At 43.1% G+C, this 19032-nt stretch overlaps 1 protein-coding gene across 1 annotated transcript; it reads left to right on the forward strand.

Annotated features, from left to right (window-relative positions):
• The first annotated feature begins 128 nt into the window (after positions 1–128).
• Positions 129–18657, forward strand: LOC130491759 (arylacetamide deacetylase-like 4). Its single transcript, XM_056865547.1, has 4 exons — positions 129–305; positions 7962–8178; positions 11427–11490; positions 17877–18657. Exons 1-4 carry the CDS (start codon positions 129–131, stop codon positions 18655–18657), a joined length of 1239 nt encoding a protein of 412 aa, XP_056721525.1.
• Positions 18658–19032: the final 375 nt, after the last annotated feature.

Below are 19032 nucleotides of genomic sequence, written 5' to 3' on the forward strand. Positions count from 1 at the left end.
TTCTTTTTCCCTTCCTCTCCCTTGCATCTCACTCACTGCTCATGAGGATGTCTTAAATTAGGCAGAACAACTTCAGATGTTAGCTGAGAAAGGACACCTGCCTTTCCTGTGTGGTTTCAACCGAGGAGATGGCTTTTGCTCAGATTTTGTGGACTGTAGTATCATGGCTCTATATTGTCTCGACATCTTTGCTGTTGGCATGGATGGCTTATTATGATTTCAGAAGGACTCACACCCCTCCAGGACTAAAACAGCGTGCGAAACTGCGAATCTTTAATATGATAATTAATTTTATATTTGGGATGGTAAGTTTTGCCTTTTTCAAAAAAAGAGGTAGGTTGGGCTTTTTATTTGGTTTGGATACCCAGCAGCATGTGATGTGTTGGGGGTGTGGTTCAGCGGGAGAGTTGCATGTGGAAGGTCCCCGGCTCGTGACATGCTGCCTCCATGCAAAGTGCACAGTTGCTTTGGGAAAACAACATTTCCCAGAATCCCTGGTGTCTGGAGTACTTCCCTTGAAGCATTCGAAGGGAGGGGTGGGAAGATTCACAGTCAAACTTCCAGCAAGACTACCTTGCCAAGGCCACCCCCAGGTAAATGATTACGGAAGCGGATTAAGAATCAGGGAAGGCTTTCTGGCCCCATCAGAATGCTGACCCCATTTGGGGGGTCCACATTTTGGAAAAAGAAGCTGCTTTCCAATTTTTTGGGAAAATAGCTCACTTTGCTGAGTCTGCCTGGAGCAATATGCCTCTTGCTACTTTCTTCCGAAACCACTGTTTTGCTTGCGTAGCCCCCATGTTCACAAATGGTGGAAGAAAAGGTATATCCTTATCTGCCCCATACGTTGTAAAGCAAAACGCCCTGGTTCCCGCGTAGATCCTATTTTAAATTGATTTTTATAGAAGTGATTCTGCATTGACAGTTGTTGGTTTTTTAAAGATATTTTATTAACATTTTCAAGAAAAAACAAACAAATTATATACACATACATTCACACAGCTTGCACTCCTTCGGGGAGTCTATTTCATCTTACATTTCAAACATCTTATACATTGTTCTTATATTCTACATTTTAGATAATTAATTCCTTCTATACTATATAGAAAATTTTATAAGCTGATCCTTATGTCTACCAATCTATCCTTTCAATTTAACATAATCAAAATAACATTCCCATTTCTTTTGGGATTCTTCAGTCGTCTTCTTTTTCATCAAGCTGGTCAGTCTGGCCATCACCGCAAATTCATCCATCTTTTGTTGCCACTTTTCCAAATCTGGAATATCCTCCTGTTTCCAAGATGCTGCCAGTACTAGTCTAGCCGCCCTTGTCAGATAGACAAATATTTCTCTATGGTTTCTGTCCAAGTTATCTGGCTCAATTCCTAGCAACATAGTTTCTGGGTTCAAAGGAAATTTGATTCTTAAAACTTTCTGCATTTCTTGATGAATTTGTATCCAAACTTTCTTAACTTTCTTGCATGTCCACCACAAATGAAAATATGTTCCATCTTTGTCTTTACATTTCCAGCACCGGCAGTCATATGATTCATTCATTTCTTTAATGTCCATTGGTGTGATGTACCATCTAAAAAATTATTTGTACCAGTTCTCAAGTAGATTATTGCTGGCTGTGAATTTAATTGACTTCCATTGCTGCAATGTTATCTCCTTTTTAAAATTTTCCATCCATTTTATCATACATGTCTTGACTTGTTCTTGTTCTGTTTCAAATTTAAGTAAAAGTTTATAAATTTCCCCCAAAATATGATCCATATCTTTACTAATTAAGTCTTCAAACTCAGTGTTCTTTCTTATCTTCCCTTGTTGGAAAGAATCTTGTTGCATTTTCATAATCATTTGATTATAGGTCAGCCAACGAATATTTCTATTCTTCTTGATCTCATTCCAGTTTTATTTCTTCTTGCTCATTTAACATATCTTGAGATCTTACCATATCTACATTTTTCTTCTCTCCCTTGGTTAGATATGTATCTGTAGGGAACATTATCCGTGGAGGTACTGGGTTTAATCTGTTTTTGTTTCTAAGACATGTCTTCATCAATCCATCTTTAATGGCATGTTTCTCTCCAAAAATTTCTGAATTCTTTGCTTTCCATAAGTAATAGTGAAATCCCTTATTCCATGTGCCCTTTTCAATATTCAAGTTTGTTTGGTCTGGGTTCTTTATCCACTCCTCAATCCATGATAATCCTGCCGCTTGGTAATAAAGCTTGATATTTGGTGGGACAAGTCCGCCTCTTTTCTTTTCATCTTGCATAATTCTGAAGTTAATTCTTGGTTTCTTTCCCACCCAAACAAATTTATTGATTTGTCTCTGCCACTCCCTCAACATCTTATCCTCGATTTGTATTGGGAGCATTTTAAAGAGAAATATCAGCCTTGGTAGTAAATTCATCTTTATAACTGCAATTCTCCCCATCCACGATAAATTGAGTTTTGCCCATCTTTTTAAATTTGGTGTATTGTCGACCAAATTTTTAGGTAATTGTCTCTTAGCAAGGTATGATTTTTCCCAGTAATGTATATTCCTAGGTATCTAACCAGTTCTTCTGTAATCTTACATCTTGTTAGGATCTGTATATTCTGTTTTTCCAAGTTGTCCAGATTCTCTAAAATGATCTTTGTTTTATTGTTGTTTATTCGTCCCAATACTCGACCGTATTTCTCTATTTCCTCCATAAGATGTTCTATTGACTTTGCAGTCTTCTCCAATGTTAAGACCACGTCATCGGCATAGCATTTTAGTTTATATTCCTCTCCATCAACTTTCAGTCCACCAATTTTCTCATCCATATAACTTTCAGTCCATCTATTTCATCTTGGTTATGTCCATTTAAGTGAGATTGATATAGATTCTCAAAATATTTTACATATTGCTCTTTAATGTCCTTTTCTTTAAAACTGACTTTGTCCATTATCTTGACACCTGTTATTGTCTTCTTTTCCATTTGTTTTCATAATAAGTTAGGTATTTTCCAGGTTTGTTTGCGTGTTCAAAAAACTTCTGTTTTGCAAATAAGATTTTCTTTTGCACCTCTTCCGTGTCCATCATGTCGATTTCTGTTTTTACCTTTTTTTATTTCTTTCAGGATACTCCTTTTTTTTATTCTTTCAGGATACTCCACTTTAACATGCTGTTCTTCTAGTTTTTGAAGCTCTTCTATCAAGTGTTCTCTGCGCTGTCTTTTTTGTTTTTTAAGTTTGGAGTTAATAGCAATCAATCTTCCTCTCATAAAATCTCTGCTAGCATCCCACACCGTTCTGATCAAAACTTCCAACAAGCAATTTATCTCAAAAAATTATTTTAATTCTTTTTTACACTGAAGTATAACTTGCATTGACAATTGTGACGACCATCTGAGAGAAGGAAAGCCTTTCTTTTACTTATCTTGTGAAATAAATGGGATTTTTTTTTAAAAAAATTGCAGTTATATGAAATTGTTAATTTACATTAAACTTAAGAAAATCCCAGGGCAACCTAAAAACACTTTCCTGAGAGTGAACCCTGTTGAATAGACATGGGTAGGATTCCTGCCGTCATTTGCGAGTAGGGTTGCCAGGTTCCTCTTCACCACCGGCGGGAGGTTTTTGTGGCGGAGCATGAGGGGGTGGGGTTTTGGGAGGGGAGGGACTACAATGCCATAGAGTCCAATTGCCAAACCGGCCATTTTCACCAGGGGAACTGATCTCTATTGGCTGGAGATCAGTTGTAATAGGAGGAGATCTCCAGCTAGTACCTGGAGGCTGGTTACCCCAGTGGTGCCAGCTAGGGCTTTTGTCCTGCAAGGTTTCTGAACAGCTATTGGAGATTTGATTGGCTGTGCAGATTTTTTTAAAAATGTTGCTTTGGTGGCAGCAGCCACCACAGCACAAAGAACTTCGATGTTTGACCGAAGTAAAGCTACGAAAATCATTTTCCATCTGGCCCAACCTCCAGATCGCTAGGAGCCATCCATTGATCTGTAAGCTACATGCTTTTCAGTGCTTGAGATAGATTTGCATCTCTCACTACCTGCAAAATTTACCCGCAAAAGAAAATTACCAGCCACTATCCTGATGGATGAAGCCTCAGCGAAATGGTTTTCCTGGAGTCCCATCTCGGGATATGAGATAATCACACCAATAATATTCCAAAATATTGTCGAAGGCTTTCACGGTCAGAGTTCATTGGTTCTTGTAGGTTATCCGGGCTGTGTAACACTGAAGAGTAGTAACACTGAAGGACAGTGTCTCTCAGTGTCGCTGTCCTTCAGTGGTACTACTCTGAAGATGCCTGCCACAGTTGCTGGCGAAACGTCAGGAAAGAAAATTCCAAGACCACGGTTACACAGCCCGGATAACCTACAAGAACCAATAATATTCCATTTGGCTTCAATTGTGTTCCATTCCAGTGGAACTATCTCTGGGTTTTCCATACCTCTGGTTCCCGGAGTTTCACAGCAACATCGCATCAGCCGGAATTCCTGGCTTGTTTGCATCAAGCTCTTCACTACTTTTCGGGACTTTGCACTTATATTTTGGAAATTGCCATTTGCATTTATGTGATTTATGTGATTGTTTATTGAAAATTGAATTACATTTTGTTCATAACGCCATCAGTGCTTGCTCTTGTTCATCAACCTCCAGGTAGTGGCTGGAGAACTCCTGCTATTACAACTGGTCTCCAGCTGATAGAGATCAGTTCACCCGGCAATAGGCTTTCCAATATCCAGGTAGTGGCTGGAGATCTCCCGCTATTACAACTGATCTCCAGGTGACAGAGATCAGTTCCCCTGGAGAAAAATGGCCGCTTTGGCAACTGGCAAATGGCATTGAAGTCCCATCCCTCCCCAAACCCAGCCCTCCTCAGGCTCCACCCAAAAAACCTCCCACCGGTGGCAAAGAGGGACCTGGCAACCCTACCCCGCCTCTTGTGGCAGGCATTTTGTGGCTGCATCCACCATGCCCTGTCAGAATTCCAAAGGTACCCACAGGGTCAAAAAACTCGAGGACTCCTAGTTTAGAACATCACTGCCAAGAGGGGGAAAGTTTAGCATGCCTTTTCCTAACTGGTTGTCGGAGTACATTTTCCCTTTTTTTTTTTTAACCCTTCTGCATTTTCTTTCTAACTTGAAGTTTCTGCTCATTGTTGAAATGACAAATTAGCTGCTCTCCATTCCTCTGTTTCTTTCCTGCCCTTGGTTACATCTTGCACACTTCATTTTGAACTGTCCCCATGTTCTTCTCTCGGTTTTTCTCATTTGCTTGCAGCCTCGATCATGTCTCCCCTTAACCGCCTTCTTTCCAAGCTAAACAGCCCTAAGAGTTTTAACCGTTCCTCACAGGGCAATTGCTCCAGTCCCCTGATCAGGTTGGTTATCCTGGAGATCAGTTGTCATTGTGGGAGGTCCAGCGACTACCTGGAGGTTGGCAACCCAACCTATAAGGCTGTAATTCTATACTTATTTGGGGAGGATATTTTCATGTTGCCTCTTCAGGGTCCAGCTCGAGGCAGCTTACAATCAAAATCACGACAATATTAAAACCAAGAGTGCTTGTGTGTGTGTGTGTGTGTGTGTGTGTGTGTGTGTGTGTGTGTGTGTGTGTGTGTGTGTGAAGTGCTGTCAAGTTGCTTCCGACTCATGGCAACCCTATGAATGAAAGTCCTCCAAAATGTCCTATCTTTGACAGCCTGGCTCAGATCTAGCAAATTGAGGTCCGTGGCTTCCTTTATTGAGTCAATCCATCTCTTGTTGGGTCTTCCTCTTTTCCTGCTGCCCTCAACTTTTCCTAGCATGACTGTCTTTTCCAGTGACTCTTGTCATCTCATGACGTGACCAAAATACGATAGCCGCAGTTTAGTCATTTTAGCTTCTAGGGTCAGTTCAGGCTTGATTTGATCTATAACCCACTGATTTGTTGTTTTTTGGCAGTCCAAAACAAGAGTAGAAGAAAAAAAAGAGGGGAATAGAACCTCAGGCTCCGCCCAAAAAATCTCCCACCAATAGCGAAGAGGGACCTGGCAACCCTACAACCGAGGCAGGCTGTCCACCACCTTCACTGTAGCTACTTCAAAAACTGCATCCTGGGGGGAAGGTGAGAGAAATGCCAAGCACGCGGTGTTCATAAAATCCGCTGTGGCTCAGTGGTTCAGCATCTGCTTGGCATGTGGAAGGTCTCAGGTTCAATTCCCAGCATCCCCAGGTGAAGGACCAGGTAGTACGGAAAATGAAAAGCCACCATCTGAGACCTTAGAGAACTATTGGTGCAATGGCTTACAAGAACAGGAGAGCAGTATGTTGGGCAGGTATTAAACAGCGATGAAGGTGGTAGGGTTGCCAACCTCCAGGTACTAGCTGGAGATCTCCTGCTATTACCACTGATCTCCAGCCGACAGAGCTCAGTTCACCTGGACAAAATGGCCGCTTTGGCAACTGGACTCTATGGCCTTGAAGTCCCTCCCCTCCCCAAACCCCGCCCTCTTCAGGCTCTGCCCCAAAAACCTCCCGTCGGTGGCGAAGAGGGACCTGGTAACCCTAGAAGGCGGCTAGGATTACCATAAAGCTTCCTGCAATCTGTTCGAAGTGTTGGGATGGATTGTTTCCATCTGAAGCTTCTGTGTCAGGGAAACTTGATTCTTTTGCCTTGTTGCTTCAACTGTTGAAATGTATTGACAAAATACTGATCCCCCCCGCCCCGGTTTTTGCTTGTTTTAAAAAAGATACTCTTTCTGGAGAAACTTGGCATTTACAGTCAGACTAGAGGCCATCTTCTGGGCATGGAGTAGGGGTCACTAGGGGTTGTGAATTTCCTGCAATGTGCAGGGGGTTGGACTAGATGACCCTGGTGGTCCCTTCCAACTCTACGATTCTATGATTCTGTGCATTGGGTGTTTGTTTTTTTAACCTGACTGTTATTTATTTATTTATATCTAGCCTGCCTCGCAACCAAAGTCTGAAGTGGTTCAAAGATAAAATACATTATGCAAAAATAGACATCATTCCAAAAACCAGCTAGCTGTTTGAAAATCTTTTTTTTTTAGATTCTGTTTTCGTTAATTAACAGAAAGAAAGAAAATGAAAATAATACAATTTCATCAAAAGAAAAATAGACATATAATATGTTAAACAATAAATGTTAATAATAATATTAAAGAAAAAAATGATTATATATTAGTAAATATTGAGTGGTAATGACCATAATGAAGATGACTGGGAAAGGCACGGGAAAACCACCCCGTAAACAAAGTCTGCCTAGAAAATGTCAGACTGTAACATCACCCCATGGGTCAAGAATGATCCGGTGCTTGCACAGGGGACCTTTACCTTTTAATGACCATAATAATAAATCAAAGCAGAAATTTCTAATAATAATTTCCAGGTATTGGGAAATAAATCCACGTATATTTGTCGTCTACTTATTATTCATTCAAATGGTTTTCTCATTATCACCTTTTAAGGTAAAGGTCCCCTGTGCAAACACCGGGTCATTCCTGACCCATAGGGTGATGTCACATCCCAACGTTTACTAGGCAGACTTTGTTTACGGGGTGGTTTGCCATTGCCTTCCCCAGTCATCTACACTTTACCCCCAGCAAGCTGGGTACTCATTTTACCAACCTCGGAAGGATGGGAAGCTGAGTCAACCTTGAGCCGGCTACCTGAAACCGACTTCCGTCAGGATCGAACTCAGGTCATGAGCAGAGCTTGGACAGCAGTACTGCAGCTTACCACTCTGCGCCACGGGGCTCCTAATCACCTTTTAATACAGTATAAAAAAGGAACTAAGGACAGTACATGACATATATGTGAATTCAGCTTCTCCCTCTTCCACTCCCCATTTTATAAGAATAGTATGAATAACATGCCTTTACCTTGTTGCTTCAAATGTTGAAATGTACTGACAAAATACTGATTTCCTCCCCCCACCCCCGGCCTGGTTTTGCTTGTTTTAAAAAGGGACTCCTTCTGGAAAAACTCGGCATTTGCAGTCAGACTACTGTGTTGAGGATGTTTTTCGGTGGATTTCCATCAATGGCGGATCCAGATCTGTACATCAAGGATGTGTATTTTGAACATGTGCCAGTCAGAGTTTATTGGCCCAAGAAGATACCTGCTGGGAACAAAAGAGGAATACTCTATATCCATGGAGGAGTCGGTCAACTGGGAACCATTCGTAAGACCCTTTCAAGGAGCCTACAATTTCTCATTCTATTTCTTTAGGAAATTCAGCAGGGTACTTTGACATCGAGGGTTTTGAGTGTTTTATAGTGCACTAGAGCCAGCGTGGTGTAGTGGTTAAGCTTGGCGGACCCTAATCTGGAGAGCCGGGTTCGATTCCCCATTCCTCCACATGAAGCCTGCTGAGTGACTTTGGGCTAGTCCCAATTCTCTCAGAACTCTCTCGGCCCCACCTACCCCCCCAAGGTGTCTGTTCTGGGGAGAGAAGGGAAGGCGATTGTAAGCCGCTTTGAGACTCCTTAAAGATAGAGAAAAAGCGGGGTATATAAAAACCAACTCTTCTTCTTCTACCAACTCTTCTTCTTCTACCGCAAATGAAAAGTAATGATCTCAGTCTCCCTTCCCCGCCCACATATAGTTTACCTTCAGTTCATGGTTTGAGCTCATTTTGATTTAAAGAAATTGGTACTATGATACCTATAGTAACTATATAGCAATTCTATCAAAAGGTCTCGATCCAGTGCCGATACAGAATTTGTCATATGCCATGTCTCTTCCTCCAAAGTAGTTTTGAGAGCAACAGGTTTTTTTTTTTTAAGGGGTGGGGTGGAATGAACCCAAAGTGGATTGGTTCTATTTTGTCCTTCAGTAATTTTCTTCCATGGAACTGAAGGCTGCATATTTATCTATCTATTCCAAATATTTACATCCCCCCATTCCAGTCAGCTTACAAATATGTTTCGAGAACGACTTCTCCTCCTCCCATACTTATGAAGTTGCCTTATACTTAGTAAGACGAGTGGACTATCACGACCAGTATTGTCTACTATGGTAGCATCTTACCTCATGATCATTTTTAATGGAGATGCTAGGGATTGAAACTGGGACCAAATGGAGATGCTAGGGATTGAAACTGGGACCAAATGACCCAGCATGGATGCTCATCTGGAAAACCAGTTAAGAGTGGTGGACTCTCATCTGGAGAACCGGGTTTGATTCCCCTCTCCTCCATACGAGCGGAGGACTCTACTCTGGTGAACTGGCTTGTTTCCCCACTCCTCCACATGAAGCCAGCTGGGTGCGCTTGGGCAAGTCACAGTTCACTTCGAACTCTCTCAGCCCCACCTACTTCACAAGGTGTCTGTTGTGGGGAGGGGAAGGGAAGGTGGTTGTAAGCCGGTTTGATTCTTCCTGAAATGGTAGAGAAAGTTGGCATATAAAACCCAACTTTTCTTCTTCTTCTCTCATGCTGAGCCACAGCCCCATTCTCATAATACGAGATCTCAGTGGCCCCCTATGAAGCTGATGGGCAATAGATTCAGAAAAGACAAAAGAAAAGTGCACCTTCATTCAATGAGTCATCAAATTGCAGAACTCCCATCCAGTGGACGTAGCAACATGCCCTCTAAGAGAGAGAGCTTTAAAAGGGAATCAGACAGAAACAATTCAGGAGGAGAGATCCATCAGAAGGAACTTTCAGATTTAGAAGAAGCACTGCCTTGGCCTCTACACTGTGTTTGTTCATAGAATCATAGAGTTGGAAGGGACCACCAGGGTCATCTAGTCCAACCCCCTGCACAATGAAGGAAATTCACAACTACCTCCCTTCCCACACCCCAGTGACTCCTACTCCATGCCCAGAAGAAGGTGCCCTCCCTCTCATGAACTGCCTGTCATAGAATTAGCATTGCTGACAGATGGCCATCTAGCCTCTGCTTAAAAACCTCCAGGGAAGGAGGAATTGCTCTGCCCTCACTAATGTTAGTATGTCACACATGAGCTCATAGACCCACCTTATACTGAATCAGACAATTGGTCTATCGTGGTCAGTATCGTCTACTGAGAGTAACTGCAGCTCTCCTGGGATTCAAGTTGAGGCCTCTCGCATCATCTGGTACCTGATCCTTTTCAATGAAGATGACAGGGACTGAACCTGGGACCCAGCATGGTGTAGTGGTTAAGAGCGGTGGTTTGGAGCGGTGGGAGTCTGATTTGGAGAACTGGGTTTGATTCCCCTCTCCTCCACATGAGCGGCAAAGGTTAATCTGGTGAACTGGATTTGTTTCCCCACTCCTACACACGAAGCTAGTTGGGTAACCTTGGGCACGTTACAGCTCAGTTAGAGCTCTCTCAGCCCCACCTACATCACAGGGTGTCTGTTGTGGGGAGGGGAAGGGAAGGTGATTGTAAGCCAGTTGGAGTCTCCCTTAGGTGGTAGAGAAAGTTGGCATATAAAAACCAACTCTTCTTCTTCTTCTTCTCTGCACAACAGAACTTATCAAGTAATCTTCTTCAAGAATCCCTGCTTCAGGAAGCACAAGAGCTCGATTTCAGTCCTGTAACACCTTAGAGACCAAACAGATTTGGGGAGGGGGGTATAAGATTTCGAGAGTCAGAGCTCCCTTTGTCAAATACCTATCGTATTTGTCAGGTATTTATCTGACGAAGGGAAATTTGACTCTCGAAAACGTATACCACAAAAATCTTGTTGGAACATAAGAACATAAGAAAAGCCCTGCTGGATCAGACCAAGGCCCATCAAGTCCAGCAGTCTGTTCACACAGTGGCCAACCAGGTGCCTCTAGGAAGCCCACAAACAAGACGACTGCAGCAGCACCATCCTGCCTGTGTTCCAAAGCACCCAACATAATAGGCATGTTTCTCTTTTCCTGGAGAGAATGGGTATGCATCATGACTTGCCTTCATTTTGATTAGTAGCCATGGATAGCCCCCTCCTCCATGAACATGTCCACTCAGCCTTCCAAGCTGGCAGCCATAAAAGCCATGCTGGATCAGACCAAGGCCCATCAAGTCCAGCAGTCTGTTCACACCATGGCCAACCAGGTGCCTCTAGGAAGCCCACAAACAAGACGACTGCAGCAGCACCATCCTGCCTGTGTTCCACAGCACCTAAGATAACGGGCATGCTCCTCTGACACTGGAGAAAATAGGGATGCATCATGACTAGTATCCATTTTAACTAGTAGCCATGAATACCCCTCTCCTCCATGAACATGTCCACTCCCCTCTTAAAGCCTTCCAAGTTGGTACCCGTCACCACATCCTGGGGCAGGGAGTTCCACAATTTAACTATGTGTTGCGTGAAGAAATAGTTATCAGTTTGTTGGACTCAAAGGTGCTACTGGACGCAAATCTAGCTTTCCTAGTGCAGACCAATATGGCTACCATCCTCAAACTACGAGGAAGGACATCTTCAGGGGTAAAAACACTTTTGTTTTTCAGGCACCTACGAAAGGGTATGCCGCCACTTGGCCAAAGAAAGCGATTCGGTGGTTGTGAATATTGGGTAAGTAGCTTCAACTGCTGCTATCAACAAATGACCTCAGGTCTGCGTCCAGAGGCGGATCTACTGTGAAACTAATGAAGCTTAAGCTTCAGGGCCCCTAATCCTGGAGGGGCCCCCTGAAGCAACTGCTTTTAATGAATTAATTTCTTAACAAAATCGATGTTTTTTAGTGACAGAATTATAAGCCAATGGGTGGAAGTACTTAATACTGACTTTATGCTCTAATACCCATTTCATATGGCCTGAAAATGTCCCTGTAATTGGTCAAATTTCAAAATTTCCTCGGGGGCTTGCAGCGCTCGAACCCCCAGCTGTAAAGGCTTGCTGAGCTCACCAGAATCTATTCACAGCCTACATTGGGGCCGCTGGATCCTTAAATCCTTCGTTGGTGCACAGCTTAATAGTTCTTTTTTTAAAAAAAATTTTTTTATTAAGATTTCAGAAATAAAACAAACAAACATATACAAGCACTCCCATTCATACAATATGAGCTCACGTCAGGTTAACAGTTGACATAAACATTATTCTAGTATTAAAGTATTTGCTTAAACATTACTAACCATAATTTTAAATTATACTCAAAGAAAGATTATCTATATATACTACTCGTTCAAGATGTAAAACTATCATTTTCTATTGCTATTAAACTGGATCTCTTTATAATTTCCATTTAACATATTCAAAATAACATTCCCATTTCTGCATTGAATCTTCAATTATTCTTCCTCTCATGATGTTAGTTAAGTTGGCCATCACCACATATTCTTCCATTTTCTGATGCCATTTATCTAAGTCCGGAACAGTCTCTTGTTTCCACGATGCTGCGGTCGACAAATATCCAAAAAGTTCACAGTGATCCAGATTCTCTGGTGCCAACACCAATAACATAGCTTCCGGATTCATCGGAAATTTAATTTTTAGGATCTTTTGCATTTCTTGATGAATCCGTATCCAAAATTCCTTAACTTTTGTACAGGTCCACCACATATGAAAATAAGTTCCATCTTTATCTTTGCATTTCCAACAACGACAGTCATATGTTTTGTCTATCTTTTTAATATCCATTGGTGTGATATACCATCTAAAAATTGTTTATACCAGTTTTCTAGAACATTATTACTGGCAGTGAAAGCTTAATAGTTCTGTGGTTTTATTGCATCGCTGTACGGCCCATTTTCCAGGACTCCACCCCACCACTCTGTTCTCCACCATTTCGGCCTCGAGGTCCTCGCAAGGGCAGCAAAGGCCCTTTGGACCTTGTTGGATGTCGCCCTATTGTTGCTGGTTGCGAAGGGGCCCCCATAACAGTTCAAGCTTCAGGGCCCCAAAAATGTAGGTCCGCCACTTGTCTGCGCCATTAGCCCTGAAAGGGAGGATCATTTACTAACCAGCTTACCCCTCTAGCAATATTCCTTCTGAAGGGCTGTGCAAGTGTTTTGCAGGGCTAAGAGCACCTCCCGCCTCAAATGGGAGCAAGAAACAGGTTTGTTCTGGCCCTCCCCTGAAGGAAGAAAGTGGAGGCATATTGTGCATGGAGACACGGGCTGCTGTTCAGTGGTCAATGAATAAGAGGCAGGGGATATGTTTCTTTTATTTTTATTTTATTAGGTTTCTACCCCGCCCTTTCCTGGCCCGAGCTGGGTTCAGGGCAACTAACAACAATACCATAATTTATACATTAAAGCTATCATACTCTCTCTCACACACACCTTAAACCTTAAAATTCAAATTAACTCAAAGGAAAATGGTATCCTAACAACGATTCCTTTATTGTGCCAAATTATGCCAGATGGGAGGCAGTAAGGAAAGGACCAGGAAATCGCCAGGAATTACAGCTCATCTCCAGATTACAGCGATCAGTGGAGAAAATTGATGTTTTGGAGGGTGGACTCTAGGGCATTATACCCCACTGGGGTCCCTGTCCTCCCCAGTCTACAGCCCCAAATCACTGAACAAAAAAGGGGGGGCAACCTTAAAAAATCGAAAGCTGGGTACCCAAGGTTGGGTGGAAAAGGTAAAATTATATAATAGAAAAATATTTTTATTTTAAGGCACTTATATCAGGGTTAAAAACATTTAAAATGATAAAAGAAGGCACAATGGTTAACCTTATGAGTTGCCAGGGTGGTGTAGTGGTTAAGAGCTGTGGTTTGGAGCGGTGGACTCTGATCTGGAGAACCGGGTTTGATTCCCTACTCCTCCACATGAGCGGCGGAGGCTAATCTGGAGAACCGGGTTGGTTTCCCTACTCCTACCCATGAAGCCAGCTGGGTGACCTTGGGCTAGTCATAGTTCTCTCAGCCCCACCCACCTCAAAGGGTGTCTGTTGTGGGGAAGGGAAGGTGATTGTAAGCCGGTTTATTCTTCCTTAAGTGGTAAAGAAAGTTGGCATATAAAAACCAACTCTTCTTCTTCTTCTTGCCACTGTGCTGTGTTTTATCATTTTTAATGTTTTTAACCCTGATATAAGCGCCTTAAAATAAAAAACATTTTCTATTGTATGATCTTACCTTCTACAACCAACCTTGGGTATCCAGCTTTCCATCCCCAAATCTCCAGGAGTTTCCAAGTCTGGAACTGGCATCTCTACCCACCGATCCAAGTGATTGGTGGGGGAGGGACACCTGGCAACCCTACTTGCAATGTGTGTGTGTGTTAAGTGCCATCAAGTCGCTTCCGACTCATGGTGACCCTATGAATGAAAGTCCTCCAAAATGTCCTATCTTTGACAGCCTTGCTCAGATCTTGCAAACTGAAGGCCGTGGCTTCCTTTATTGAGTCAATCCACCTCTTGTTGGGTCTTCCTCTTTTCCTGCTGCCCTCAACTTTTCCTAGCATGACTGTCTTTTCCAGTGACTCTTGTTGTCTCATGACGTGACCAAAATATGACAGCCTCAGTTTAGTCATTTTAGCTTCTAGGATCAGTTCAGGCTTGACTTGATCTATAACCCACTGATTTGTTTTTTTGGCAGTCCACGGAATCCACTTTTTTTTGGCAGTTTTTTTGGCAGTCCACTTGCAATACAGGTGTGTATAAAAAAATTGCTTGTCGCACTGAAGAATCAATTGGTGCCAGTGAGTCAGCTAGCAGTACCCTGTTGGCATGTTGTTACCTGCCCCAAACCTGGCTTCAGCTGGGGAGGGCGGGATCAAAAATTGAAAATAATAAATAAATAAATAAATAAATAAATAAATAAATAAATAAATATTGTCGAAGGCTTTCATGGTCAGAGTTCATTGGTTCTTGTAGGTTATCCGGGCTGTGTAACCATGGTCTTGGAATTTTCTTTCCTGACGTTTTGCCAGCAACTGTGGCAGGCATCTTCAGAGTAGTAACACAGAGTAGAGACACTGTCCTTCAGTGTTACTACTCTGAAGATGCCTGCCACAGTTGCTGGCAAAACGTCAGGAAAGAAAATTCCAAGACCACGGTTACACAGCCCGGATAACCTACAAGAACCAAATAAATAAATAAATAACTCAAACATGTAAGTATTTTAAGGCACAACAAGTTACTATGCAAGTGAAAGGTGACACCTACTGGTGTGCTACTGTAGAAATGACACTGGGTTTACTGAAATTTGCGGAGAACACGGGTTTTTCTGAAAATTCGGGACGCTCCCCCCTGAAAGAACCCATTTGAAACAACTACACTGGAATTGAATTTGTGGTCCAAAGAATTTCTGTCATATCTCTGCACAGTGTAGAGCAGGGGTGAGGAACCTTTTTTCCGCCAAGGGCCATTAGGATTTTTATAACATCATTTGCGGGCCATACAAAATTATCAACTTAAAAATTAGCCGACCAAGCCCCAGATGACCTCCCCCCCCCCAGTGCGGGCAAGCAGACAGGCATCCAACTGGTGGCGCACTCGCCTACCTGGTGGCACAGGATGGTCTGTTGCACCAGCTGGGTATAGCCATCCAGCCACATGCTGGAGTTGCTCCTGCTCCGCATGGTCGGGGATGGATTCTACAGCCGGCTCCTGCTACCTCCACCTGCAGGGGTGAAATGAGGACACACAGGTAAAGAACTCCCCCCCGTGCATTCTGGCCCTGCCCACTTTAACCCCTCCATTGTCGCCACTTCCGCCCCCAGCCCTCTTGTACTACAGAGGGAAGATGTTTCTCCATGACCCGGGTGGGAAAGGGTTAACACAGTTTCTTGGGCAGTCCTAGCAGTTCCATAGCTAACTACTCTTCTGCAAGGGGGGAAAAAGATTCCTTTTCTTGGCAAAACAAACTCACATCCGCCTTGAATAGAGGCTATTCCTGTCCACAGAGGGGGCAGATCACCAGTCTTAGATCCTTTCGAGCTACAGATCTGCCAGGACCCACGAAGGGCCAGACCAAATGATTTCGTGGGCCTTAAACAGCCCCTGGGCCTGATGTTCCCCACCCCTGGTGTAGAGTTTAACTTTTAAACATCATCAGTGAACAGCCATGGTGACGTTACTTTGCAGCCGAAACGCGTATGGTCTGAGTTGTGATATTGTTTGGATATATTGTTACACTGTTGTAATGTTGTGTTTTTATGTTTATTGGCATGTTCAGCACAGATAAATAGAGGCTAGAACCTGTACTCTGGACAAAAGGCCACAGATAGAACAGAATATGGAGAAAGTTAATTCATGCCATCATATTCCCTATTACTATGTATGGGTGTGAAAGCTGGACATTGAAGAAAGCTGATAGGAAGAAAGTAGATTCTTTTGAAATGTAGTGTTGGAGGAGAGTTGTTACGGATACCATGGCCCTCCAAAAACCAACTCAGTGGGTTATAGATCAAATCAAGCCTGAACTGACTCTAGAAGCTAAAATGACTAAACGGAGGCTATCGTATTTTGGTCACATCATGAGACGGCAAGAATCACTGGAAAAGGCAGTCATGCTAGGAAAAGTTGAGGGCAACAGGAAAAGAGGAAGACCCAACAAGAGATGGATTGACTCAATAAAGGAAGCCACAGCCCTCAATTTGCAAGATCTGAGCCAGGCTGTCAAAGATAGGACATTTTGGAGGACATCAATTCATAGGGTTGCCATGAGTCAGAAGAAACTTGACTGCACTTAACACACACACACATTAAATTTATTATATATTATTCACAAAATCATTTGCATCAGTATTAGCCCATGATTTCATGTTGATTCCTTACCTTTTGGGTACCTTATTCTAGCTTTATAGGGTTAAGGTTTTTTCCCCCTTTTTGTTGTTGCTTATTCTTCATGATGTTCATTAAGCAGTCTTACTGTTGGTTGTTGTGGTGAGCTATCAAAGTCAGCTCTCCAGAGCCTCAGGCATAGGTCTTTCATATCACCTTCTACCTGATCCTTTCAACTAGAATTGCTGATGACTTAATCTAGCACACTGTGCATGCAGAGCAGATGTTTTACCACTGAACTATGGCCCCTCCTCATGCTGTCATTGGTCTGCCAAGGTCAGTACTGACTACTATGACTGGTGGCATCTCTTCAGAGACTCAGGTGGAGGTCTTTCACATCACCTGCTGCCTGATCCTTTTAACTAGGCCTTGAACCTTCTGTATGCCAAGCAGATGGAATCATCGAATCATAGAGTTGGAAGGGACCACCAGGGTAATCTAGGCCAACCCCCTGCACAATGCAGGAAATTCACAACTAGATCCCCCACAAACCCCCAGAGACCCCTACTCCACGCCCAGAAGATGGCCAAGATGCCCTCCCTCTCATGATCTGCCTAAGGTCACAGAATCAGCATTGCTGACAGATGGCCAGCTAGCCTCTGCTTAAAAACCTCTAGGGAAAGGAGCGCTTACCTCCTCCTGAGGAAGCCTGCTCCACTGAGGAACCGCTCTAACTGTTAGAAAATTCTTCCTAATGTCTAGACGGAAACTCTTTTGATTGAATTTCAACCCGTTGGTTCTGGTCCAACCTTTTGGGGCAACAGAAAACAACTCGGCACCATCCTCTAAATGACAGCCCTTCAAGTACTTGAAGATGGTTATCATATCGCCTCTCAGTCTTCTCCTCTTCAGGCTAAACATACCCAGCTCCTTCAACCTTTCTTCATAGGACTTGGTCTCCAGACCCCTCACCATCTTTGTTGCCCTCCTCTGGACATGTTCCAGATGCTCTACTACTGAGCTAACTCCCCTCCCTGAACAGAACAGAACAGACGGTTGGGATGACACCAGCTCACGTCAATCAAAAGGGTACTGGGATAATGTTGGGATTTCTTATCTAGAAGTATTCAAAAAATAGATTAAATACAATAAAGACATTAGTAAAATTCAACAGTAATATACTGTTAAGAGACAGCGTAGGAAGACTAAAAGAACATTATTCAGCAAGATGCCTTCTTCTCATTGTAGTATGGAATGATGAATTTAGATTATCTTTTGCTTTTAGATATCGCTTATCTCCTGAGTATCCACCTCCAGTTCAGATGAAGGACTGTGTGACAGCCGCAGTACACTTTATGAAGAATGCGAGGTATTACATAGTGAACCCTAACTGCATTGTTGTGGCTGGGGACAGCAGTGGAGCTACAACCGCCGCAGCGGTTTGCCAAGAATTGGCGTGCAGAGCGGATCTCCCAAGGGTCCGAGCCCAGGTCTTGATTTATCCATTCCTCCAGGCAGTGGACTTTAGTTTGCCATCCTATCAGCAAAACCATTCTATTCCCATTTTGTTCAAGAAACGGGCTATCAGTCTAGGTTTCAGGTATTTCAGTCTAGGCTTCAGGTATGATTTAGAAGGACTTATAAAGAGTGCCCATATCCCAGATGACATGAAGGTGAAGTACAAGAAATGGATCAGTGCCGAACACATTCCAGACGAGTTTAAGGTCAGAGGCTACGTCCCAGAAACACCTGCTCCGTTTTCGGAAGAGCTTGGTCAACTGTGCGCACCAGCTTTAGAGACATGGTTTTCCCCACTTTTAGCTGAAGATGAGATTATACGCCGGCTCCCCGAGGCTTTCCTTTTGACTTGTGAGTATGATGTTCTCAGGGACGATGGACTTCTGTACAAGAAACGGCTGGAGGACAATGGAGTGCCCGTCACCTGGTGTCACATTCAAGATGGCTTCCATGGAATAGCCTATTTAATTGGCCTTGGGCCATTAAAGTTCCCAAGCACACTAGTTGCTATGAAGAAGATAATAAGTTTTTTGCAAGGGTTATCATAATAATCGACTTTCCTCTGCAGACAGGAAAGCTGTCCGGGGGGCGGGGGGAATCCTGTACATTCCTGTAATTGCATAAACTATTTAGATGTTGCTATTTATTTTAAAATGTCCGGTGTACCATTCTGAATAAAGCAAAACTGAAACGCTGCATGCTTGGAACACAGGATGAAATCTAGTGATTGTCAACTGGGTCTGTGATTTCCTCATAGTAATTATAGGTCTTCTCCTGTTTCGTTATATTTTTGAGGTGTTCAGAGGCATCACCACCCCGGCCCTCAATGGCTCCCTTGTCCATCATGCCTAGGGTTTCCAGCTCCAGGTTGGGAAATACCTGGAGGTTTGGGGGGCGGAGTCTGAGGAGGGCAGGGTTTGGAG

This window comes from Euleptes europaea, chromosome 19 (genome assembly GCF_029931775.1).
Source record: "Euleptes europaea isolate rEulEur1 chromosome 19, rEulEur1.hap1, whole genome shotgun sequence".
Taxonomy (NCBI): Eukaryota; Metazoa; Chordata; class Lepidosauria; order Squamata; family Sphaerodactylidae; genus Euleptes; species Euleptes europaea.